At 34.2% G+C, this 21,668-nt stretch overlaps 2 protein-coding genes across 2 annotated transcripts; both read right to left on the bottom strand.

Annotated features, from left to right (window-relative positions):
• Window positions 1–5,468: 5,468 nt before the first annotated feature.
• On the bottom strand, window positions 5,469–6,802 carry LOC144571325 (alpha-1,3-arabinosyltransferase XAT3-like). The gene is made up of 2 exons (XM_078320578.1): window positions 6,047–6,802; window positions 5,469–5,911 (listed from the first exon to the last, which is right to left on the bottom strand). Exons 1-2 carry the CDS (start codon window positions 6,788–6,790, stop codon window positions 5,483–5,485), a joined length of 1,173 nt encoding a protein of 390 aa, XP_078176704.1. The 5' UTR covers window positions 6,791–6,802; the 3' UTR covers window positions 5,469–5,482.
• Window positions 6,803–19,568: 12,766 nt separating this feature from the next.
• On the bottom strand, window positions 19,569–20,366 carry LOC144571425 (uncharacterized). The gene has a single exon (XM_078320708.1). The coding sequence runs from the start codon at window positions 20,364–20,366 to the stop codon at window positions 19,569–19,571; it is 798 nt and encodes a 265-aa protein (XP_078176834.1).
• Between the last annotated feature and the right edge of the window lie 1,302 nt (window positions 20,367–21,668).

The following is a 21,668-nucleotide window of genomic DNA, read 5'->3' as shown; positions in this document are numbered from 1 at the left end:
ATGTATCACGTATATATATCACGTAATTTCATTTCTCATTAACATCTCTAAAAAAAAAAAATATTGTAGCTGACCACCTCGCTCCTGGGCAGTTTGATAAAATCTCTTTTGTCAGAATTAATATTTTTAAATTAATTTATCATAAATTACTAATTAAAAAATGTATATATAAAATGTGAGTGAGGTTCGGTGGTACTATGCATAGCCTGGATTGGTCTGTACTATAGATTATATTTCAATTTTTAAAGTCTAAACAGTCGATCTGAATCGTTCAACGCAATCTTCATATGAAAATGTACTTGTAAATCCAGTTGTACTTTTTTTAGTTTTTTTTCTATTTTTTAGATGGGTAGAAAATCACTTGATCTAAAGATTTTAGACCATTTAAAAGTAGTGATTTTTTCTACATATTTATAAAATATATAAAATTTAATTTACAAGTAAATTTTCAAGTGGATATCATATTGAATGATTTATATCAACTATTTGAACTTTAAAAATAAAGATACTGATATATAGAGTAGAACTAGGGTGTTCTTAAGTTCACCAAGTTTCTTGATGTACTCAAGACTAAAACACATGAAATTGTCTTCAAACGACGAATCTGAATCGTTAAAATTTGCCTACTTTATGAGTGATGTGTCTACATGTGAAAATTTTAAACTTTCGAATTAATTTAGTATAAAGTCAAGTGGTCAAAATTAAAAAGGTTAATAAATTAATTTTTATGCATTCATTTTTTTATATTTTTTGACCACTTGACTCTATACAAAATTAGTTTACAAATTTTAATTTTTTGCAAGTAGACACATCACTCGTAAAATAGATAAATTTCAACGGTTCGGATTTATCGTTCAAAGTCAATCCAATGAGTTTTAGACTTGAGTTCACAAAGAATTTGGTGAACTTAAGAACATCCTAGTTCTACTCTCCGATTCGTTAAATAGAATAGACGGATAAAAAAAATTGGATCCCACCCCTAATTCAAAACATGATCTTTGATGCATCTAAATGTTTAAGATTTAGAATTTATGGTTTAGGGTTTAGTCTATATAAAATAATGAAAATACATATTGACTTTTATAAATTTAATTAACTGATCAGAGTTAGAAAATAAATAAAAAATACAATTTGTTATAAAATATGGGGACCATTAATTTCACTCCGTTGAATTGCTTTAATTGGAGGCAGCAATTAATCGGCCCAAATCAAATCAAATAAGTGATAGATAATGTTTAGACTTTAGACGAGGATGAATTGTCTATTCTGTAATTGTGAGCGCAGGAAAGTAGGAGCACAAATTGTTCCATTGACCAAGTAAGTATTCCTAGACCTAGATAGAGCTAGAGCTAGAGCTAGAGCTAGAGCTAGAGTAATGCACAACCAAATGACAGCAACCTACGTCCATGCACAACTCAAATTAATGTGGTTATCCCTGGTATTATAAAAAATGGCACCATTCCATATAAAATGAACAATAAATTAATTAATACAATTTCTCTCATAATATAAATTAAGGAACTTGTTTTTCAGTAAGATATTTTAACGCATATTGATCAGAAGCTAGCTGCTATCATTGTTCAACAATTTAAATTTAACAATGGTTGTTGATATATATATGAGTGGCTAACTCTTAATTACAATCAAATTTGATACTCTAGCAATTTCAATGAGAGATTTATATGCAAAGGTTGAATTTTTGGCTGACAACATTTTACATTAGTTAATTTCAATGGTGCCATTTTTCGGCTGACAACATTTTTGGTGGAATGAGTAAGAAAGATTGGGCTTCTCGTTTTATGTGTGTAGCTTGACAAATTTGGAAAAATAGAAACGCAATCGTATTCAGGTCTCAGGGAATGGATGCAAGGCTCCTGGCTAATAAAGGAGTAGAAGTTAACAAACTGTTAAAAGAGAAGTCCCATCAAATCTGTTTTTTCTAATTTGCTTTGTTTTACATACATGGCACACTACTACAGAAAAAGAGATTGCACACGGACATAAACAGAGAAGCTATACGGATTTTCTGTCGTGTGGAGTGTGAGGGTGTAAAAATCCCTGAATAAATATACACGGATATTTACCTATGTGTGATTAGTGTACACGAATTATTACATAAACAGCTGTGTATGAATACAATTTTTACACAGACGTTTAGATAAATATACGTGTACATGCAATTACTATTCTACACGGATTATTACATAAGCAGCCCTGTACAATTCCTTGCCAGTGGCGCTCTCCATTACCGAGCTGTACAGATTATTACATAAACAGTCGTGTACAATTACTCTGTCTACACGGACGTTTAGCTTAATATCCATGTACAATTACTATTTGTACACGAATTATTACATAAACAACCGTGTACAATTCCTGGAGAACTACACGGAGTTTTACATAAACAGCCGTGTACAATCACTCTTTCTACATGGACGTCTAGCTAAATATCCGTGTACAATAACTATTTCTACACGGATTATGACATAAACAGCCGTCTAGCTCTCTTATATTTTTATTTACTCTTTAAATACATTTCTACACAGACTTTAGTTAAATATCCGTGTAGAATGGTCTTATTTTTTTTCAATTTTTTTTTTTGTCTAGCCTCCAGTTTGCTAGTCATTTAAAATCATATCAATTCCAAAATAGAGAATTTTACCAAAACCCCTAAACAAAATTATACAAAATTCATGTACACTAAATTATACAAAATTATACAGATCCATATTGTGGTTTACAAAATTCATGTTGAAACCACCTTGCCTATATACATCTAAAATAATCTATCTGCTCCTTGGAGTAACTCCTTTGTTTTGATCTATACTACAAAAATTCAAAATATATAAGTTATAAAAATACAATATAGCAACTACATCTCTGTTTTGCTTTATAAAAATAAATATTGTAATTATAACAATGTAACTAATAAAACAAATTTGGCTAGCCTCCATTTTTGCTTGCCAGTATTTCTATGTTTTCAGATAACAAAACAGAGTAAGCACAATATGAAAATATCAATTGCTATTAATAAAATGAAAAGTGCCAGTAGGGATTACAGGGTAAAAATATCAATTGTTATTAATAAAATGCATGTATTTTCTTCATATTACCCACTGTAAACTCTCTTGGCACTTTTAACTCATGTCAGAATCTTCCTTGTTCTTCTCTAGATCTTGCTAAGGTGTTTAGTTTAGTATTATCAGCAGATGGACGTGCAAGGAACTAACCAAAAGACTACTTAGGTTAATGTAACTAAACAAAAGTCTGATTAATTAATCAGACTTTTGTTTAGTTACATTAACCTAAGTAGTCTTGTGTCCATCTGCTGATAATACTAAACTAATCACTTTAGCAAGAGAGGAGAAATACAAATTAACTTCCAAGATCTCAGATCCAGCCTCCTTATGCGCAGAAATCAGACCAATTAATTGGAGAGATGAAGCAATTCACATGGGAATTTGAGATGTAGGTTATCAATTATATCAGACCGCTCATCTTCATATATGAGCTCCAAAAATAGTAGCTCATCTTGATAGATTTGCGATCCGAAATAATTGATAACATAAATCTCCACCCAATTGTTAATTGATCAAAACGGCGCTAGAAAGAGAAAGCCTTTTATACAAAACCAAAACCCTAAAATAGCATTTCTACACGGCTCTTTATTAAACGTCCGTATAGCTCTCTCAAGCTATCTACACTGTTATTTAAACAAACATCCGTGTACAATTCCTACCTTTCTACACGGTTCTTTAATAAATATCTGTGTAGCTCTCTCAAGGATTTCTACATTGTTATTTAAACAATAAGCCGTGTACAATTCCTAATAAACGTCCGTGTAGCTCTCTCAAGGCTTTCTACACTGATTCTTTAATAAATATCCATGTAGAAATCCCACAGATATTTTAGGCTTCCAAAAAATTACAATTTATACACAGTTTTTATATAAAATTATCAAATCCGTGTACAATGTGCAGTGTACAATGACCATTTCTGTAGTAGTGGCACTGTAGTTATAAGTTTGTGGCATAGTTACAAATTCGTGAATTATTCTGCAGTTGAACTAGAAAAAATCGGAACCGATCACTTGTCTAGTTTAATTCGGTTGAAATATCACTTCTGCAGTTGAACCGGAAAAATCGGATTAATTAACCAATTTTTATTCAAAAACCGTGAACCAATTACGTCTGTTTCACCTTTTTCGCACATAATGAGAAGAGAGAGCGCAACAGACCCTCTAAGTTAACGAGTTGAGATCCAATGAAGTAACCCAACTTTTGGGTTTCAGATCTAGACCGTCTGATTCTAATCTGTGATAATCCATCTGAAGTGGAGTGCACACATCTCAAGTAACGAATCTGAATCCCAAATTGATGTCAAGCAACAGATTCGAATTAGATGGTCCTGATCCAAAACCCAAAAATTGAATTACTTTAGGGGATCCGGACCCCTAGGTTAATAGGGTATGACCTTTTATCATGTGTCACTGGTACTACTTTTTATCTCATATAGTTTTTATAAAATACCCTTATATTTTAGATATTATAAATAAGTCAATCAAGCATAGTATACACTACAATTGAGTAGAACTAGGGTGTTCTTAAGTTCACCAAGATCTTTGTGAACTCAAGTCTAAAACTCATCGAATCGGCTTCAAACGACAAATCTAAATCGTTGAAACCCATCTATCTTACGAGTGATGCGTCTATCTACAAAAATTTTTAATTTTAAAAGTAATTTAGCATAAAGTCAAGTGCTGAAAAAACATAAAAAAATGAATGCATTAAAATTAATTTATGAATCTTCTAATTTTGACCGCTTGACTTTATACTAAATTAATTCGAAAGTTTAAAATTTTCACATGTAGACACATCACTCATAAGGTAGGCAGATTTCAACGGTTCGAATTCGTCGTTTGAAGACGATTTGATAGGTTTTAGACTTTAGTTCACCAAAAAACTTAGTGAACTTAAGAACATCCTAGTTCTACTCCACTACAATTATTTATATACACATCTTAAAACAATAATTAGTATTATTTTATTAATTACATTTTTATGAAATTTAGTACTGAAAATTATACATTCATGTCTTTATAACTTAGTAAACTTATCATACACAAATTTAAAATAGTGGGACGTTATATTTTTCCCAAAAAAAAAATATAATACTCTGTCATTTGTTGATAAAAGAAGTAATTTGATTATATTTTGGGGATAAAATTTTAATTAATCTACAAATTTATAATTATTATTAAATATGTATGTTTTTCTTCACTATATAAAAACATATTTATTTGTACAATATATATTGTAAATATATAAGTAATTAAAAAATCAGGGGTTGAACCGATTGATCCTTGCAAATTAATTATCTGAACCGTACGATCGTGAAGAAATAAACGGTTCAAAATATTTTTGGTACATTTCCAGAATTTAATTATCGAAACAATAAACAATAAACATGAATGATTTAATGCTCACGCCTTAAGAAGGTCCAGAGCCTTTGCAAGCAGCGGTTGAAACCTAGTGACATTAAGCCTTACATCTTGTTCATTCCAATAGTATTTCTGCCTATAATTCCAGCCTTTCCTAAGTATCGACTCAGGATCGCTAATGACAGGATCATCCCATCCATACTTGTCTAGCAATGAGCTCTCTTCTGGGGTTATATGGTAATCAATTCTTCTGAGTCGCATCTCATCTGCTGGTTCGTCATAGCACGAATTTGCAAAGTGATCCATGTCACTGCCACCCAGTGGTAACACCTGGAGCATCAATGCATTTGTTCTAAGGAATAGGATGTTTGTCAGCGCAGCACCATGTACGCCCATCACCACATCACATGAATCAACAAGCTTTGACATCTCTGTCAGATTGTCCCTTTTTTTCGGCTCCATCTGAACAAGCTGCATATATATATGTCAGAAAGAATTAATTAAAAGCTACTTGTTAATTTATGCATATATCATATATGCGTTCTCTCTGAACTTCAGATTAATTATATATATTTTAAGAAATTGATTGTTGATAGCTAGGCATACCTCAAAGCCATTCTTCTTGATAACCTCAGCTATCTCCTCTTGATTGAGAAACCTTCTAGTCTTAGATCTCACCATAAGCATAAGCCTAGGCTTCTTATCAGGATGCCGATCCATCTTATATGGTATATCAGCATCCATTGGCAGGGAGTAGATTGATCGGATGTACGTTCTGAATTTAAACATGTTGAACCCATCAAAAGCTCTTTTGGGATCAATGCCAAAATCCTTATGGTTCAGAAGACCAACCGACAAGTGCTGGTAGCATCGCACTTCCTTATCTTCATCAAAATTTATAATCTCATACCGAGAAAGATCCTTTAATATCAAACTAAATTTGTCCAAGAAATATTGTTGGTAATTTATTATAAGAAACTGTACATCTTGTTTAAGTGGTTTTGATGCGAGGAAAAGAGGGATAATGACATCAGTGAAGTCATGCCATATGTTTCCTGTTGGGCCGCCAAAGGAAATTAAAATGGCTGCAGTGTTGCTTTCGTCAACTGTGCAGAGAGGTGCTTTCTGTGGGCCACTCAACTGTTTCACTGCCACATTTTTGGAATTGTAATTGTACATTTTCTGAGAATAGGCATTCACACTCCATTGCTGCTCCTTTGCAAGAAATGTGTTCTGGGGAGGAACAAAGAAGACTGTAGAGCTGTTGTATCCTTGGGTTCTAACATCACCTGTCATGTTGCAAATGTTGCTCCGCCAATCTGAGAAATCGCATATTAGTTTACTTGTCATTTTCTCTTCAAACTTTTCTCCAGTACCATCTGCAAATAAAATAGATTTTGTTACTAAAACGATACAATTATACTGCATGTGCAGACTATCTTCAAAAGATCAACCATTTAGAATAAACATAAAGAGCAAACGAAATTTTGTCTACAAGTTTTGATGTAGTTAAATATCTTTAGATTATATACATAAACACCTTCAATCACATTTGAAGAAAGATCACCTAACAAAGACAAATAGAACTACTGATTACTGAGTCTGTGTACGTATATGCAGCTCCCCTCTTATTCAATCAGGGTCACCCCATAGAAATTGAATGGTAAGTAGTGAACCATTAAATAATACAAATTGTGATTTGCATGATGTTATTCATTGCATTTTAGCAAAAACTTTGATAAATGGAAATTGGCCAATGGACTACTTGAGGGAATTACAAGGAAAAATAGAATAATACAAAATAAAGAGAAGCTATGAAATATGCTGAGCGTAGCATTTGTTGAAGCCTCCTCCTCAACTTAATTATTGGTTATGATGAGATTAGTACTGATTTGGTCTGTGTTTGGCTGTTGCATCTCTGATTCTAAAGGTCAGAAATACTTGAGGATATATATATATTGGCGTATGCAACACCAAGTGTAGGCACTTGGATTTATCAAATCTTACTCATATCAGGGAAGATTCTGACTGACAGGAGCTCTACCTCTTACAGCTGCACTATTAAGATTATTCTATATTTGATATTGTATGTTTAGTATGAGATATGTAAAATATAGTAGGATAGATTATTGCTCTTCTTTCTTACTGCTATATTAATCCCTTTCTCCTCTGACTTGTATAACGCCTAAGAATAAAGGCATAATTGATTGTAATCAAAGGGTTTTTACCAGTTAAATAAAATTGGGTGGGAGGGAGATTTCATGGGAGACTTGTGTTAATTCTTTTACAATAGTTTACATGGTATCAGAGCAAAGTTCGATTCTTGTTGTATAGTCGAGAGGAACCTAATTTCTTCTACTCTTCTCATTAAAAAAAAAAAAATCCCTATGGTTCTCTTTACTATCTGACTAAGGCGAATTGAGCCCAATTTCTATTTGTATTGTTTTTCCCATAGATCTCTTGTCCTTGGCTGAAAAAAAAAAAAATGTCTGAAATTGAAAAATCAGACAAAAGTGGCGGAGATGAGTATATCACTCCACATTTCATTAAACAATTGGCGGTTACTATGGCTGAGGTGTTTGCACAGAATCAGAATAAACAACATTCGAGTGCTCCTGCTGTGGCGGATGGGTCAAATTCACCAATTACTGTGAAATTTGATGGAAGAAACTATGGGATGTGGTCTCAAATGGTGGAGGTACATCTCAGATCGAAGAACAAACTCGGTCATGTGTCGGGAAGCCGAACTGCTCCTCGACAAGAAGATCCTGAGTATAAACAGTGGGAGATTGATGACAACACAGTAAAGGCATGGCTTCTAAATTCACTGGACCCGAGTCTGCTAGGTAATTTCCTATTTTTCCCTACTGCAAAGGAGGTTTGGGATGCGATCAAAACTGCTTTCTTTGATGGTAGCGATGGTACTCGAATTTATGAATTACAAATGAGAGTACGTGGCTGTACACAGTCAGGAGGGAGTCTGGAAGAATACTTTAATACCCTTCAAAGACTGTGGCGTGAGATTGACCTTCGAAAACCTAACAAAAACGTGTGTGCTACTGATATTGCAAACCGAAACCAGGAAGTTCAGGAGGAGCGGCTCTATATCTTTCTGGGTGGTCTGGATCGACACCTAGACAACATACGGGCTGAAATTTTGCGATATCAACCACTTCCCACTGTTGAGGAGGCTTTTGCAAAAGTACGAAGGGAAGATGTGAGACAATCCATTATGACGGGAAGAGATGAAGGTGTGAACCCAATGGCTATGATTGCTCAAGGTAATGGAGTCTCTAACTTGAACTTTGTAAGAAATATACCTGATGCACATGAGCAGTTCCAGGGGCAGTTTTATGGAGACAAAACAGGCCAGATGCATTCAACATGGTACTCTGGACCGGGTATCTCACAGGGACCAGCGGCACACATGATACCACACATGCCGGCAGCAGCAAAATTCGGCCAATACTCAGGAGGGATGAACCTGGCATCGGGTTCAAACTCTATGCAGAAGGAAGGAAATGAACAACCAGGTGGCGTTGCTCATTTTGCAGCAAAACAGCAAGGAAGTTCAAACCAAGATAAAAATAATCTCAAGTGCACTAAATGTGGTAACAGAAGGCACACTGTAGATCAATGCTTTGAAGTAATTGGGTATCCTGATTGGTGGTTCGAATTGCAAAAAAAGAAGAAAAAAACAGCAACTGGCAAGGCAAAGGCTAATCTGGTAGTGACTGGTAAGACAGAAAATGATTCCGACGAAGGTATGAATTTTTATACTTCCTGTGCATCTGATAAAAATAATACATGGATCATCGATTCAGGTGCAACTGACCACATGACTTTTTCACCAAATGATGTGACCAATAAAACAGAACCGAGAAAAACAGAAATTCTTAATGCCAATGGTGTGTCATATCCTGTGTCGGGTGCAGGGGATGTTCATTTGTCACCTTCTCTCACATTATCTAACACGCTTGTGGTTCCTTCTTTATCCTCCAAATTGATCTCTGTTGGACAACTCGCTGAAGAATTGAATTGCATGGTGCTAATGTATCCTAATTGTTGTGTTTTTCAGGACATTCCTACGAAGGAGATCATTGGGCGTGGTATTAAGAAAGGTCGTTTGTATCATTTAGAAGATTTGAAGTGTGGGGAGACAAATTTGACAAAAGGGTGCTCTAGATCAGAGGCTAAAATTTGGGAGTGGCATCGGCGATTAGGGCATCCCTCCTTTGGTTACTTACAAAAACTCTTGCCTAAGTTATTTTCTACTATTGATATATCTAGATTAAATTGTGATACTTGCATTAAGGCAAAAAGCCATCGTGTATCGTATAAACCTAGTTTGAATAAATGTCAATCTCCTTTTGATTTGATTCATTCGGATGTATGGGGTCCTTCCCCGGTGTGTTCAATTGGTGGTTATAAATGGTTTGTTCTCTTTATTGATGATTGTACACGGATGACGTGGGTTTATCTTTTAAAGAAAAAGGATGAAGTTGTCGATGTTTTTAAAACTTTTCACACTCTTATTCAAAATCAGTATGGGCAAAACATTAAAGTTTTTAGGAGTGACAATGGAGGTGAGTTTGTTAATAAAGCATTAAAAGATTTTTTCATCCATAAAGGAATAATTCATGAAACCTCTTGTGTTGGAACGCCACAACAAAACGGAGTGGCTGAAAGAAAGAATAGACATATCCTAGAAACCACTCGAGCCTTGCTAATTGAACATTCTGTACCACAAAATTTTTGGGATAGTGCAGTTATCATGGCTGTGTATGTTATTAATAGACTACCCTCTAAAATCAACAATTTTTAAACTCCTCTAAAAACTCTTTCTACCTTTGTGACAATTCCATCAGTTCTTAACCTTCCTCCAAAAACCTTTGGTTGTGTAGCATATGTCCATGTTCAAAGAACCCAAAGGTCAAAAATTGATCCCTGTGCAATTCGATGTGTATCCCTTGGTATCGGTCTGAATCAAAAAGGGTATAAGTGTTATGAACCAACTGAACGAAAATGGTATACAACTATGGATGTTACCTTCGTGGAAAATGAGCCGTTCTTTCGTAATAACCAGTATTCGCCTCAGGGGGAGAGTAGAAGTGAGTCAGAATGCTGGTCTGACCCGCTGGTGGTAGACAAAGAAGTTGGGGATCGGATAGACTCTGAACCACTGTTCGAGCCATTAGTAGTTGAAGAATCTGGGCCGATACACACACTAGAAGAGAGAGAAGAAGATGGGTCTCCAAAGATAAACAATCTAGAAAGAGTTCCCTTTAGCCCACCACCTGACAGTCCAACACAATTTCAGGTGTACACCAGAAACAAAACCAGGTCCATTTTCGGAGTCACCACAAATAGAGAAGAACAACAGAATGACATATCTGTCTGGACTGAGATAAATGGAAATACTGACGAAATGATACAAACTGACCGAGCACCACAAAGCCCGAGATCTCCTGAGGAACGTCCCATGGTAAGTTCACTTGACTCTCAATATCAATTACCACCAAGAAACAATAGAGGAAAACCACCTAAACGGTATATTCCAGAAGATGGAACAAGTTCTGAGTACCAAATTGCTAATTATGTGTCTGCAAAACATTTACCAGAACCTATAAGAATGTTTAATGACCAACTAAACTCGGTATCGATACCAAGCAATGTTGAAGAAGCAAGACGGGACCCAAGATGGGTTCAGGCCATGAAGGTTGAAATGGAAGCACTAAACAAAAATGGTACTTGGACATTAACTGAATTGCCCAAAGATAAAAAACCGGTAGGCTGTAGGTGGATTTTCTCTATTAAATTTGATGCGAATGGTAAGATTGAAAGGTATAAGGCTAGACTTGTTGCTAAAGGATATACACAAACTTATGGCATAGATTTCCAAGAAACCTTTTCTCCTGTAGCTAAACTAAACACAATTAGAGTGTTATTATCTCTTGCAGCAAATCTAGATTGGCCATTGCACCAATTTGACGTGAAAAATGCCTTTTTACATGGAGATCTGGAGGAAGATATCTTCATGGAAATTCCACCCGGATATGAAAGCATGGGATCGGGATCCTTAGTGTGCAAGTTAAAAAAGGCTCTTTACGGTTTGAAACAGTCCCCTCGAGCATGGTTTGGTCGTTTTTCCCAAGCTATGAAGAAGTATGGATTTAAGCAGGGTGACTCTGATCACACACTTTTTTACAAGAGGAAAAATGGAAAAATAACTATTCTAATAATTTATGTAGATGACATGGTGATTACAGGGGATGACCTAGCTGAAATCAAGAAACTTGAGGAGAACTTGACACAGGAATTTGAGATGAAGAATCTAGGAGGCTTGAAATATTTTCTGGGAATTGAAGTAACCCGATCAAAGCAAGGTATTAATTTATCACAAAGAAAGTATATCCTAGACTTGTTGGCTGAAGTTGGATTGCTAGATTGTAAACCTGTTGACACACCAGTAGCCCAGAACACAAAGTTAGGAGAATTTCCTGATCAAATACCTACAAATAAAAATAGGTACCAACGGTTGGTGGGAAAACTAATCTACTTGTCACATACAAGGCCCGATATTGCATATTCTGTAAGTTTGGTGAGTCAATTCATGCATAATCCAAGTGAAGATCACATGGATGCTGTAATTCGCATCTTGAAGTATTTAAAAGGTTCACCAGGAAGAGGATTATGCTTCAAGAAAAACGGGCACCTGGGTATTTCAGGTTTTACAGATGCAGATTGGGCAGGTAGCATATCTGACAGAAGATCCACCTCTGGGTACTTTACTTTTGTCGGGGGAAATCTTGTCACATGGAGAAGCAAGAAGCAGAATGTGGTGGCTTTATCCAGTGCAGAGGCAGAATTCAGAGGGATTACCAAAGGGTTGTGTGAGTTATTATGGCTAAAGAAGTTAATGGTAGAGCTAGGGTTTGGACTGGCTGAACCAATGAAGCTTTTTTGTGACAACAAGGCGGCAATTGATATCTCTCACAATCCTGTTCAACATGATCGAACTAAACATGTGGAGGTAGATAGACATTTTATCAAGGAGAAGATTGAGTCTAACATGATTCAGATTCCACATGTCCGATCTGAAGAGCAATTGGCTGACATTCTTACTAAAGCTGTTGGAAGTAAAGAGTTCACAGCTGCACTTGACAAGTTAGGCATGACAAACTTGTACATACCAACTTGAGGGGGAGTATTGGCGTATGCAACACCAAGTGTAGGCACTTGGATTTATCAAATCTTACTCATATCAGGGAAGATTCTGACTGACAGGAGCTCTACCTCTTACAGCTGCACTATTAAGATTATTCTATATTTGATATTGTATGTTTAGTATGAGATATGTAAAATATAGTAGGATAGATTATTGCTCTTCTTTCTTACTGCTATATTAATCCCTTTCTCCTCTGACTTGTATAACGCCTAAGAATAAAGGCATAATTGATTGTAATCAAAGGGTTTTTACCAGTTAAATAAAATTGGGTGGGAGGGAGATTTCATGGGAGACTTGTGTTAATTCTTTTACAATAGTTTACAATATATGAACTATGAAGTAGCATAGCCTCACTCGTACTTTTTTATAAGCTTTATCAGCAGGACATTGGCTTTTCATGTGTACCAGTACCAGACTCTGTACATATATATATATCACATATATTCATTCCAACAGAGAATTAAGTGTTCAGAAATGAAAAATGTCCAGCGAACTAGCTAGCTAGCTACTTGCAGAAAAATGAACAATTAAATAAAACAAAATGAAAAAGTTGGAAAAGGAAAAAAGAAAGAAATTAAAGAAATTAAAGAAATGAGAAAATACCAAATGTTGAATTCATTTTACTTTGACTCCATTCCTCAGGATGAATATCAGCATTTGTAGGAGGAGCATCCATGAAATTGTTATTGTTTGCAAGCGGGTTTGCGTGTTGGAACTTGTTCCCTAACAAATTAAAGCATGTCGACGTACATGATAATTAATTCATAAAGAGGAAATTAAAAGACCAATTAAGGAAAACAAATTAAATTAAATGTCTATTAATTAATTACAGAGTTGTTTCGTTTCAAATAACACTCACATCTTAGGTTATGAAGCGAGGAAGCTTGAGGCGATAAATAAAACATAACCAAGAGCAAGGAGCTGCCAACAAAAAGCAGCAGATAGAAGGAATTATCTTTCCCCAAATCCTTGCTGGATAACTTCATCTCTGTGCTGTGCATCCACTTAATTTAATTGCCAATCCTATATATATATACTAGCTATATATCTCTTCTTAACACTATATATATATATATATATATTGTGTTTTAGTTAATTAGGGATGACAACTTTCAGATCAGCTCACTGGCTCCTCAACTGTATTTCGACGGACTCTATATATATATATATATATATATATATTCCCATGGAAATATGGAATGGAACCCATCCATATCAATCACTTGGAAAACAATACAATTAAAGTTATTGCCCTTGTATGCGTACTTACTGTAAGATATTTGTAAATATAACTAGTTAAAAAAAATATTACAAAATTATGCCGACAATGTAATCACTTAGTCTAATTACATACTAAACAATTAATACTTGTGTCATAAATTGTTGGGAATGATTTTCTATTAGTATATATTTTCGAACACATTAATTTGTAAGATCGAGGTTGGAATCTCTGAAAAATAATTATATAGATCGATCTTGGTAATATATTTTCAACTTAATTAAGCTATAAAAAAATTAACGAATAAAAAAATATTTGTAAACATAACATATGGTAATTAAGCCTTATTAATTATTTACATAATTAATTTCATACTATTTCATATTTTATCAATAATAATTAAATATATATAGATCATTGTAATTAAGTTTCAAGTAGTTTAATAATTAAACAATATATAAAACTTGCATTACGTACGTTAATTCTCTATTTTTATGTACATGATATAAATATAACAATTCAATAATAAGATTTGAAATTGTAAATGTTTTCAATAATTATTAAAGTTATCATAGTAATTTAATTTATTGTGGATAAATTAAACCAAACTTGTCAAACAAAAAGAGTCAATTGAAAAGTAAACGTAAGGGACACCATTCCAATTTCCAATGCAAGGAAATAATTACTGCATGTGTTCCTCTTTCCAAATTCCAATGCAAGGAAGGAGGTCAGGTCTCAGGTCACAGGTTGATCCATATATATTTAATTTTAATTATAAAGGGTCGGTCAAACGAGGACGCTCTTAATTAATTATAAATATAAATTTAATTTTAAAGGGTAGGTCAAACGAGGACGCTCTTATAAATTTTATTTTGTAGGGACTGCTAGCGGCACAACTTTTCAGATTCATATAATCATATCCATATTCATTTTAAAAGATCGATCGAGTTTTGAATTGGTTTATCGATCAATGACAATTGACAACTGACAAGTAAGTAATTAAGTAATTATTGAATCCTTATCCTCCCAGTCCCAGTAGGCCAGTACTACCTGACTCAAGCAAAATTGAAACGGACAGCTCAGAATAACTCAAACAGTGCCTCTCTGCCTCTCAGCTCATATTAGCTCAGATTAACTCAAACAGTCCCAGTACTACCTGGGTGATCCGAATCAATTAGCATATACAGATACAGGATGCACATATATAGAATATAATGAGATTTAGAGTACGTAGAGTTAAAATACTTCATTAATTATGTCTCAATATTATTATTTCTATTTTCAAAATTTAAACAGTCAATTCGAATTGCTCAATATGATCTTCATATTAAAATATACTTGGATACACAATTTTATATTATTTTTTTTAACTTTTTTGCTATTTTTTAAGATAAATACAAAATCATTGTTTTTAGAAGGTTATGAACCATTCAAAAATAGTAATTTTGTACCTCTCTAAACAATTAGTAAAAGAATTCTTAAATACTATAAAATTTGTTATCCAAGCACATTTTAGTATGATGATCATGTTGAACAGTTCGGACCGATTATTTAAAATTTGAAAATAGAGATAATAATGTTGGAGCATGATTGGGCACAAAACTAATGAGACAATTTAACCTTACTTTGATATTTATTGCATTAAATGACCTTAAAAAATTTAATGCTCGAAATTTCATATGTAGCCCCTGAATGCAGAAATTCAACGATGTATTGGTTTACTCAAGTAACAAAAGAAAAGCATATTTAATTTGTTGCGCAAATGAAAATAACATAGTCTATATATCTAGGTATTCACAAATGTTATTATTCCTTTTAAAACTTTTGTGATTTGATTTAAAAAATATTGTGAAAAGTATTTAATGAGTTCATTATTATTGGATAGGATGTGCATCCCGAAGAAAATATATATATATTGGTTGGGTAATTTATGTTTCCTCAATTATATATCTGATGTTTTTCAGGAATTCTGAGATAGTAGAATTGAGAGAAAAATTATGTGTATTATTATTTGGCTGAGTTGTTACAATGGGTATTTATATGATCAACAGTAAAAAATGACTGTTGGAAAGAAAAGTAACGGTAACTTTTTTGTAAAAGAAAAAAGGTTGAGTAACTTTATAATTAGTTGCTCCCTTTATTGCCTTAATTTAGCCTATGATGATTATACCCTAAAAAAGGGTCCGTTGAGGCTAATCGAGTCCCTAATCCTATCTAATCCTATTTATTATTTTCAACACTTATTCTATTTATTTTCAACACCCCCCCTCAAGTTAGGCGTATAAATATCAATTAACCCTAACTTGTCTATATTTTGTTGAAATGGTTTAGGATCTAAACCCTTTGTAAAGACATCCGCTAATTGGTCTCCACTTCTTACAAATGGAGTCTCAATTTCTTTTGATTGAATCTTCTCTCTAATAAAATGGCAATCAACTTCAATGTGTTTAGTTCTCTCATGAAACACCGGGTTGGATGCAATATGCCGAGCCGATTGATTGTCACAAAACATTTGCATTGGCAATTGAGCTTGAATCCCAATATCCGAAAGTAATTGTTTGATCCATGTTAATTCACTTGCGGTAGATGTCATGGCACGATATTCCGCTTCGGCACTTGATCTTGCCACCACATTTTGCTTCTTGCTTTTCCATGTGACTAAATTTCCGAATACAAAGGTGCAAAAACCGGTTGTCGATTTTCTATCGAAGCTTCCGGCCCAATCTGCATCGGAATAGCCACACACTTCATTAGAATTATTGCATTTCATAAAAATTCCCTTGCCGGGGGTTCCTTTTAAATATTTTAATATTCTATCAATGGCCTCTAAGTGTGGTGTTCTTGGATTATGCATGAATTTGCTAATTTGACTTACGGAATATGAAATATCCGGACGAGTTACCGTAAGATAAATTAATTTTCCTACAAGTCGTTGGAATTGGTTTATGTCTTCTAATGGTTCACCATCCTCGGTATTTAGTTTGTATTTGCCATCTATTGGTATGGAGGCCGGTTTACTACCCAATTTATCGGTTTCTTCTAACAAATCTAAGGTGTATTTCCTTTGCGAGATAAATAGCCCTTGAATTGAATATGTTATTTCTATTCCCAAAAAATATTTTAAATAACCTAAATCTTTGATGTCAAATTTTTCTTTTAATTGCAATTTTATTCTTTTAATTTCTTCTTGATTATTTCCGGTGATTATAAGGTCGTCAACATATACTAGTACAATAGTAGTGTTAGTACCTATAATTTTAACAAATAAGGAATGATCGGCATTACTCATCTTAAAATTACAAGAAATTAAATAGGAGCTTAGTTTTCCATACCATGCCCTTGGAGATTGTTTTAATCCATAAATTGACTTGTTTAACTTGCAAACCAAGCTCTTATCATCTCCTTTTCCATGGCCGGGTGGTAAATTCATGTATACCTCTTCTTCAAGAGTTCCTTGAAGAAAGGCATTCTTGACATCCATTTGGTATAGTTTCCAATTTTGATTTACCGCAATTGAGAATAAAATTCGTACGGTATTCATTTTGGCAACGGGTGCAAACGTCTCATAGTAATCTATACCGTACGTTTGTGTGTATCCTTTGGCCACCAAGCGAGCCTTGTACCGTTCTATGGTACCATTACTATTATATTTAATTTTATATACCCATTTACACCCTACGGGTTTTTTATTTTGTGGTAATTGTATGATTACCCATGTTTCATTTTTTTCAAGAGCTTTTAGCTCTTCTTTCATAGCTTTGATCCAAACCGGGTTATTAATGGCTTCAAGATAATCATTTGGTTCTTGTTCTTTTTCAATTGAGGTCAAGAAGGCTTTATGGTTGGAGGAGACATTACCATACGAAATAAAATTTTGTATAGGGTATTGTACCTTGTATGTTACAAAATCTCTTAGCCTTGTTGGAGGATTCTTTGTTCGGACGGACCTTCTCAAAGGTGTTTCTTCTATATTTTGACCTTCTTCACTTGATGAAATTTCTTCTAATTCCTCCTCATTTTCACTTTCACTTTCATTTTCATTTTCATTTGTGGTTGTGGTTCCAATTTCAATTGGTCTTACCTCTTCTATCAATGGATTGGATTGGGGTAAAATATTCTTTTCCAAAGACTCTATAATAGGCTCCTCATGTATTTTTTCTTTGTAATATGACTCATTTTCTATGAAAGTTACATCTCTTGAAATGTATAATTTTTTGTTCTTAGGGTCATAGCATTTGTATCCCTTTTTTTTGTGATGAATAACCCAAAAAAATAGTCTTGATTGAAGTGTGATCCAACTTGTCTTGTTTATTATTTTTATGTACATAGCATGTACAACCAAAAAATTTTAAATGCTCAATATTAAGTTTTCTTTGGTAAAGAATTTCTAATGGGCTTTTGTATTCTAAGTTAACACTTGGCAATCTATTTATTAAATATGTAGCGGTAAGAACGGCATCCGACCAATAAGTTTTTGGAACATTATTTTGAAATAAGAGTACTCTAGTCATTTCAAGTAAATGTCTATTTTTTCTCTCGGAAACACCATTTTGTTGAGGTGTGTAAACGCATGTTGTTTGATGTGAAATTCCTTTTTCTTTAAAGAATTTTGAAAAATTTTGATTTACAAATTCCGTTCCATTATCGGATCTAAAAATCTTAAGTTTTGCTTCATATTGATTTTCTATGAATTTATAAAAATCTAAGAATTGTGAGAACACTTCACTTTTATCTTTTAATAAATATAACCAAGTTATTTTAGAGAAATCATCAATAAATATGACAAAATATTTGTATCCATTATAAGAGTTAATCGGAGCGGGTCCCCATACATCCGAGTGGACTAAATCAAATGGTTTCCCGCTTTTACAACTTGATAATTTAAAAGGCAATCTAGTATGCTTTCCTAGCTTACAAGTTTCACAATTGCTATTATCCATTTTTGAAAAATTAAAAATATTCTTTAAAATCTTGTCGGAAGGATGCCCAATTCTTCTATGCCAAAGTACGCTTAATTCTTCCTTTTTGGTAGTATTGAGATTGAATTTTTCTTCATTCAAATAATAAAGCCCATTTTCTAGAAATCCTTCACCAATCATAATCTTGGTTATCCGATCCTGAAAAATCACATTTTTTGTCAAAAATATGAGTTCACAATTCAACTCATTTGTGATTTTACTAATGGATAATAAATTGGATGAGCAATTTTTTAAATACAAGACATTTGGAATTATTTTTGAGAAAATAATTATTGAACCTTCTCCAATAATTTCCATTTTATCACCGTTTGCCACAGTGACAAATTTGTTGGTTTCGTATTTCCTAAAAGAGGTTAATAAATTTCTATTTCCAGTCATATGATCAATGGCACCCGAATCCAATATCCATCTAGAATTATTTAAAAAACAAGATAAATTTGCAATACAAATCATACCAGATGTCTTCTGATTTTCCTGTTTTTGGTCTAGCAACACGGTAAGCTGTTGGAGAAGCTGCCTCATGGGATCCAGCGAAATTGTTGATGAGGAGGCCCCAGCGTTTATAGTAGCGGACAGCTCAGATCTAGCGCCCCCTTCTCCTTCCGCAAAAAAACCCCTCTTTTCAATTTCGCCTCTGGGTCGTTCCCAGCCGCCTTTCTCTCCCTTTCGATCACCGGCTCCGCCTCTCTTGTGCCATTTGGGTCAGAGGTGAGGATGGAGGAACCAGCACTGGTCCTTGCGATGCCCCTCTCTCCTACAGTGATCGCACTTTACACCAGCTTGGTCTCCTCTCACCTCCGGCCTGTAGGTAGGGTTAGGCCTCGCCGTTACTGAGAATGCCTTGGTTTCAGTTTTTTCGGGAGATTGTACCACCATGACAGCCCTCCTCGTTTCTTCCCTGTCAACCATGGCTGCCACCTCATCTAGGGTTGGTAACTCGGCTAGTAACAGTATCTGAGATCTCACGGCCTCATATGTGGAATCGAGGCTTGCTAAAAACTGAAAAATGTCATCTTGCTCTTCTCGCTTTTGAATTTCAGCGAGATCAGTTGTGGGGGGTTGATATACCCTAAGTTCATCTTTCTTCTTTTGAAGGTAACCGTATAATTCCATTGTTGGTTGTCCTTGTTGCTGTTTTGCTTGTTGGTAATCACGTTGGATTTGATAAATGTGTGAGTAATTTTTCCTATGGCCATACAATTGTTCGGCTCTTTGCCATATCTCTAATGCCGTATCTTTAAACGAGAGCAACTCAGATACCTTCGGTTCCATTGTTGCCAGTAACCAAGTGATGACAGTATGATCGCTCACTTTCCATCTTGCTAGTGCTCTCTTTTCGGGTTCAGTTGGGGGATTTGATTGTTTAGGAGCCTTGTTCTCAGGATCTATATGCTCACTCTTTTCTCGGCCACTTAAGGAGAAAATTACTTGCCTTGCCCACACATGGTAATTTCTGCCATCTAGCATTACCCCTGTGAGTTTCTCGTGACTTTGTGACATTGTGATTTTCGGTTTACAGCTACTGGTGCTGTTACTGGTATTGTTTTACAGCTGCTTGTGCTGTTGCGAGAATTTTGATTTCGGAAATTTTGATTTACAACTGCTTGTGCTGTTGCTGATTCTTGAGTCGGGATTTTAATCCTGCTCTGATACCATGATGTTTTTCAGGAATTCTGAGATAGTAGAATTGAGAGAAAAATTATGTGTATTATTATTTGGCTGAGTTGTTACAATGGGTATTTATATGGTCAAAAGTAAAAAATGACTGTTGGAAAGAAAAGTAACGGTAACTTTTTTGTAAAGGAAAAAAAGTTGAGTAACTTTATAATTAGTTGCTCCCTTTATTGCTTTAATTTAGCCTATGATGATTATACCCTAAAAAAGAGTCCGCTGAGGCTAATCGAGTCCCTAATCCTATCTAATCCTATTTATTATTTTCAACACTTATTCTATTTATTTTCAACAATATCTCAATTTCAAAATATATACTTCAATTCTGTTAGGGCTTTTACAAGCTGTACCGGTTCAAATTTGGTTACCTGAAGGCTTAAGCCGTACCTCTTTCATTATCGATCAGAGTAAGTTGGATAATAAATGTTTCCTCATATCTTCTTCAAAGAAAAATGAAAAAAAAACTATTCTTATTCAAGGGCTTTGATTGAGCCTTTGACAAGCACCGGTTGAAATTAAGCTCGTCACAATTAATCATTCGATCCGTACGTACGTCTTCTTTATACCAATAGTACCTGACAGGGTGGACCCACCCATACTTTTATGTTTTAATCCTAGTTACATATATATATATATATATATAAGGTTTGTAACAGAAGGTATATATAGGTTACTTTCAGTTGACAAATGTTAGCTATATATATATGTGTTAGTTCTCTCCTATACGTACGTGCTCTTCATCTTTTCCGAGCTATTCCGTAGATAAATAAATAAATAACTTGTAAATTAATAGTATCACATATATATATATATCATGATTATTAATTGTGTATCACTAGCTCCTCTAATTAATTATATATATATATATACCTAAATTGTTGTTCGAAACGGTTATGGAACGTAAATAATAAAGAGATAGAGATACAATTTGACGAATCTTACAAGGCTTAATTAATTAATTGTGGAACTAGTAATTAAGTACTAACAGGTGCCCATGAACCCAAACACCGACAAAACTGTCTCTCACACATTTTGTCAAACACCTTTTGTGCACAAATTGGAATACATCTGCATTACTGCATACGTACGTACTAACTAATTAATATTACAGCTATATAAGAAAGTGTGGAA

Source organism: Carex rostrata, chromosome 19 (assembly GCF_964058835.1).
Source record: "Carex rostrata chromosome 19, lpCarRost1.2, whole genome shotgun sequence".
NCBI classification, from domain to species: Eukaryota; Viridiplantae; Streptophyta; class Magnoliopsida; order Poales; family Cyperaceae; genus Carex; species Carex rostrata.
The sequence above is the reverse complement of the archived record's forward strand: the minus strand, read 5'-3'. Positions and strand labels throughout refer to the sequence as shown.